The sequence below is a fragment of the Rhinoderma darwinii genome, chromosome 1 (genome assembly GCF_050947455.1).
Source record: "Rhinoderma darwinii isolate aRhiDar2 chromosome 1, aRhiDar2.hap1, whole genome shotgun sequence".
NCBI lineage: Eukaryota > Metazoa > Chordata > Amphibia > Anura > Rhinodermatidae > Rhinoderma > Rhinoderma darwinii.
Window position 1 is genome coordinate 371,911,730 of NC_134687.1, and position 6,000 is coordinate 371,917,729.

Sequence of the window (6,000 nt, forward strand, 5' to 3'; positions counted from 1 at the left end):
GATTTATGGGAAAACACATTTAAGTTATATTCTGACATTAATCAGAACAGAATTTTTAACCTATTAGATTTAAAAAAAAAGGTTGGGTGGGTTAACATTCCTTTTTTAATATTTTAAGGGTCGTTAAGCAGGGTCAGTTTGAAAATCAGGATATACTTCAGATTAGGCTTTGTTGACATCTGTGTCAGGGCTCCTTTCCGACGTTCCGTCAGAGCTTTCAGTCGGAACGGAGCCCTGACTGACACAAATGGAAACCATAGGTTTGCATTTCCATCACCATTGATTTTTGAATGGTGACTGATCCGGTGCCAATTGTTTCCGTTTGTCTCCGTTGTGCAAGGGTTCCGTCGTTTTGACGGAATGAATACCGTAGTCTACTTGCCTAGCCATCCCTGTGAATGGAGCGGTACTACACATGCTCTTTAACAACTCAGTTGACTTTTTATAGACCGGTCAGAGATGGCATCCGGCAGCCCCATAGAAGATAAATATTTTTGACTATGGTATACTCCAGTCAGATAGGTAGGTTATAGCGCTTGCATGTATCTCACCTCATATTATATTATGTATCCCTCTTAAGTACCACACTGTAATTACTGTATTTTGTCTGTACAGTACTACATTACTGCTACTTTTACCACCTTTTTGGCAATCCTGTAATGGTGTAAACTATGTATAAATGCTAAAACATTTTGTTTTACCTGTTCTGCAGTTGGAGCTGGCACAAAAACTACCTGATATCTATGCTGTACCTATCAAGCCACAGAAACCTGAACAGAATAGACCTCAACCAACAAGGTAACTGATGCTTATTCCACTGCGCATATAGGGGTTTAGTTGCAATCCTATTTTGGATTATGATGAACGTTCTATTGGATTTTTCCATTATACTATTATACAGGTTCTCTCTATTGAATCTGTGCTGGTCATGTGATAGGCACTTGTTGAAGTACAGTTATTAGAGCTCTGTCCTGTAAGGCTGGATTCACACGAGCATATTACATCCGTAATGGACTGAACGTATTTCGGCCGCAAGTCCCGGACCGAACACACTGCAGGGAGCCGGGCGCCTAGCATCATAGTTATGTACGACGCTAGGTGTCCCTGCCTCTCCATGGAACTACTGTCCAGTACTGAAAACATTATTACAGTACGGGACAGTTGTCCTGCAGCGACACAGACTCCTAGCATCGTACATAACTATGATACTAGGAGCCCGGCTCCCTGCAGTGTGTTCGGTCTGGGATTTGTGGCCGAAATACGTTCCGTCCTTTACGGACGTAATATGCTCGTGTGAATCCAGCCTTGCGAGACGTGCACCTGTGTGCCCCATCACATGACCATGTCAGGCTTTTATCTACTGGAAGTAAACTATGAATGTTCCTTTTGAATTACAGCAAACAGATTTTTAAACAGAATAGTTTACAAATGTCCAAGTCAAAAATATTTAACCCCTTAACTGGCGATACGCCTTTTCACGACGGCCGTTAAGGGTACTTATGCCAGAGTGCATCCTTTTCACGGCGCTGTGTTAGAAGCCCGGCACCGGTGTCCTGTGCTGGCTAAAGAGGCTGTTGGGTGGTCTAAAGCACCTGCTCTAACGGGTGGGATCAATTTCAACATCGATCTCACCCGTTTAACCCCTTAGATGCAGCGTTAAATAGCGAGCGCCGCATCCAAGTGGTTTTTGAGGGAGGGAGTTCACTCTCACCCCATCGGCACCCTGCAATGGCAATCGTAGGGTGCCAATGGCTTCTATGGCAGCTGGGGGCCTAACAAAGGCCCCAAGTCTGCCTGTAAAACCGGCATGGCTTAGCAGGCATCCACAACACTGACTGGCAATAATACGCTGCATTACAGAAGTATTGCAGCGTATTATGAAAGCGATCAGAAGATCGCATAGTGAAGTCTCCTAGTGAGACTAAAAATAAAGTTAACAAAAAGTTAATAATAAATAAAAATCCCAAATAATAAAATTAAAATCCCACTTTTTCCCTTATACGTTAATATGAAAAAACAAAAAAATTAAAACATTACTCACATTTGGTATCGCTGCGTTCGTAACGACCCCACCTATAAAGCTGTTACGTTATATAACCCACACGGTGAACGCCGTAAAAACTAAAATAAAAAACAATGGCAGAATTGCTATTTTCTGTTCATCCTGCCTCCAAATTTTTTTTTATAAAAAGTGATCGTGAACTTCCTGCAAAAAACAAGCCCTCATACAGCTGCATCGGCGGAAAAATAAATTTTTTTTTTATGGCTCTTAATACATGGCAACACAAAAACAAATTACACAGTAAAAATACTTTTTTTTCCAAAATAAAAGTAGTAAAACATACAAAATCTATATAAAATTTGTATCCCCACAATAGTAACGACCCGCTGAATAAAGTTATTATGTTATCTATACCTCAGAGTAAACGGTGTAAATCTAAGACGCAAAAAAGTGTGGTGAAATTGATGGGGTTTTTTTTCCATTACCCCCCCCCCCCCCCCAATAAGTTAATAAAAGTTAATCAATACATTTTATGTACCCGAAAATGGTGCTATTACAACATACACCTTGTCCAGCAAAAAACAAGGCCTTAAACGGCTATGTCGACGCAAAAATAAAAAAGTTATATCTCTTGGAATCGGACGATGGAAAAACTTAAAAAATAGCTTATTCATTAAGGTCTAAAATAGGCCGGCCGTTAAGGGGTTAAAAGCTTGTATATGGAAATGTATGCAATAAAAACACAGAGCATCTTAGTAAAGCTTTATCATAGCACTACTATACACAGTATAGGCCCGATCTATCAAATCGGTCTCAGAAAACATCGGGTCTTGATGCTCATAGCAACCAGTCACATTACATTTTCCTCAAAGCAGGTCGGATTTAGAAGACAAATTCTGATTAGTTGCTAGAGGCAAGGAAACTTTTGTCTGAGCAGGTTTTGATACGCATTTCTTTATAAATGGGTATTAACCTTGTGTCTCTAAATCTATAATTTTTTTTATTTATTTTTTTTCTCTACAGTTCTCGTCCTCCAGAGCCCCAGAAACCACCAGCTTGGTCATACTTGGATAAGAGAGGAAGTTATGGAAGTGACGAAGAGGAAGAAGATTATCGACGCCAGTTGTCTGACCAGTCAAAGCGAGGTTTTTATGCCCAACCAACAAAATACAGGGATACTGAATTGTGAACTTCTGCTCAAAAATAGGGGATTGGTTGGGCTGTTGGTTAATAATGTACAGTTATTTTTTAAGTACGTACAGGAACTAGATTATCTTTTTAGATTAAACTTAACATGCTATTTTTGAGTAGGAACTTGCTGACCTTTTGCACTCTGGTTCTACTAGGTTTGAATTTGTATGCTCAACTGGTAAACCACAATGAACGATATTGTGGGCTTTTGGTACAGTGTAAATATTAGAGGTAGGATTATATACAGAGTTTTGTTTTATGTTAATTTGTACTGATCTACATTCATGAAACGCCACCTATATGACCGGGATGGTTAAGCTTTGCATACGAACCTGTTCTTACTGACGATATCATGCTTTCTGACAACATTCCAAAAAAGAATTGAATAAGTGCCTTTTTTGTTAGGATGTCTTCATGTGTCGCATTAATTCAAAAATAACCTTCAAAATCATGGCTGCTAGTTAGTGTTACTTTGTCTCAAATCATTGACCAGTTTGCCTGTTACAGCCAGGCTTGTAAGTGCTTAGCCTGTTTTTATTTTTCATATTTTTTTTTTCTCTTGTGTGTAATAAACCATTTAAATTACAGTTGTATCTTAATTGTGAACTATTTTATAAGTGAATAAATTGCGATACTTCGACTAGTGTAACCTTTTAGATGTTTTTTTTTTTTTTAAATAAACCTCAACATGCAATATGTTTTTATATATGCTTCTGCCACCATAGGGCACACAAATACCTAGGTAATTAACAATTTGGCCAAAACCTGTCATTAGCTGTTCAGTCATGGCCTATTTGTAGTTCATTCAAGCAAGGTTGCACAACTATCATATATAGCTTTAAATTTACTGTGATCACATCAGTTTTCGACGCCTAATTTATTATAATTGGGTAAGATAATCTATTGTTGCTATACCTTCTTGTTCAATGCCTCATGAGGTAAAAACAGACCATGAAGAATCAGTTCTGTTTTTATTGATCCTATTAAAATAGATATTTAACAGATAATGTACATAAAGCTATGCCGCTGTACTCTGTTACAAAATATGTAGTGCACATGCGTGTTCACCGTTCCGTTCAAATCAGCATCATCCACTTCTCTTCACAACGCCCAGCTTCTGGCAGTGCACAGACACACAGTGTGTTCTCGAGAGATCACGCTGTGACGTCACTCACTTCCTGTCCCAGGTCCTGCATAGTGTCGGACGAGCGAGGACACATCGGCACCAGAGGAGAAAATCTTCATATTAATGCATCTGTATTTAGAATGGAATGTCACAAAAACTCCTGTAGGTGTCCCAATACTTTTGTCCATATAGCGTAAGTGGATGTAGACGTACAGTTGACCTAAGTAGTATGTAAAAATTCTCCACTGTTTTTTTTAGCAAAAAAAAGGGATAGATCCGGAGTATATGTATATAAAATATAGCTTTTACTAGATTTCTTTAAAACAATTGTAATTTGCGACATATGCGCATAAAAACTTTTTGTTTGTCACGGTTGCATGCAAATTTTTCATGAGTTTTTCACAATCTGCATTCCAACATAACTTTAAAGACAGCAAAAAATAAGTCCACCTGTATAAGGTTTCCCAATCTGTGTTGTTTCAATAGTTATAAACTTCAGAAGGTTCTCTCATAAATGCTTCTTTACTTTGTTTAGCATATAAGACCTTCAGGAATCATAAAAAAGATTTTTCGGGCAGTTGCCCTCCTACCCCTTTTTTTTGGGATGGTAATGTTCTTTTTGGCAGTTGTCTTTTAGTGTCCTGATTTTTGTTGAACCTCTGAGTGACGGCGGACGTCAGGAACAGATGTCGATATCTAGCTTCCAGATAGGAAGCCTGATTGCTTGCCACTGCAAGCATGCCTCTAACAAGGAGCATTTTTCATTAGACAGCTATTCTGATCTTCACGCAGCCTCCTATGAACTAGGACGAAGCAGCACTGATGACCCATCTCCCCTGAGGAATCAAGTGGTCAGGAAGAAACGCGTTGGGAGACTATCTTACACCAGAGCTATATTTTATATACATATACTCCATATCTATCCCTTTTTTTTGCTATAATATTACGGAGAATGCATTCAATATTATTAGTCATTGTGGTAGATGACACATAACACCATGAATACATATCACAATTTTTTTTAAAACGTTTTATTTATACATTTCCATAACTGCAATAAATACACAGAAAAGATGTGTCCCAAATGTGAGGGCTCGATGTACAGGAAGCATAATAAAGACAAACCCCCTAAGGAAATACAAGATAACAGGAGGTAGTTCAGTATTTACGACAGACGCATCAGCGAACTCTTGTGATCAGGAGAGATTTGCTATATTTTTTCACTGTTGCTCCTTGCCTAAGCGTGTGCCTCGACAAATATAATCAACAAGTCATACCACATATACCACTCAAACACACTGATGCGTCCTTCTATACACCCACCTACCACATGACGACTGCTCCAGCAGTCAGTATACAGATAAACAAAATTGGAGAACAACATAATTAATCTTTATAAGGAATTTAGGAAATTTATGGGCACAAAAAAACACAAATCTGAAAAATTTCATGTTTCTTGTATTAAACTGTTAAGTATCCCAGAAAGAGAGACCCGTGGGGAAAATATTATGATAAATTCAGGGTTCATGTAGGAGTAGAAGGACTGCTGACCAGAAGGGAACCAGCTTGGGACAAGACCATACTGAATGGATAGAGGCGACAACTTCAGACCCATACCTAAGACATAAATTGGAAAAGGAGGCTCCTCTGTGCTTAAACCTATCAGGTGAACATACCCTAT

At 38.7% G+C, this 6,000-nt stretch overlaps 1 protein-coding gene across 4 annotated transcripts in view; it reads left to right on the forward strand.

Annotated features, from left to right (window-relative positions):
- The window catches only part of TJP2 (tight junction protein 2), a 191,716-nt gene extending 187,879 nt beyond the window's left edge, over window positions 1-3,837 (forward strand). For all 4 annotated transcript variants that reach the window (XM_075827893.1, XM_075827885.1, XM_075827902.1 and 1 more), the window contains 2 exons: window positions 713-798; window positions 3,026-3,837. In XM_075827893.1, coding sequence (XP_075684008.1) covers window positions 713-798; window positions 3,026-3,191 — 252 coding nt within the window. In that variant the 3' untranslated portion in view covers window positions 3,192-3,837. The remainder of the gene's footprint in view (window positions 1-712; window positions 799-3,025) is intronic.
- The last annotated feature ends 2,163 nt before the right edge of the window (window positions 3,838-6,000 follow it).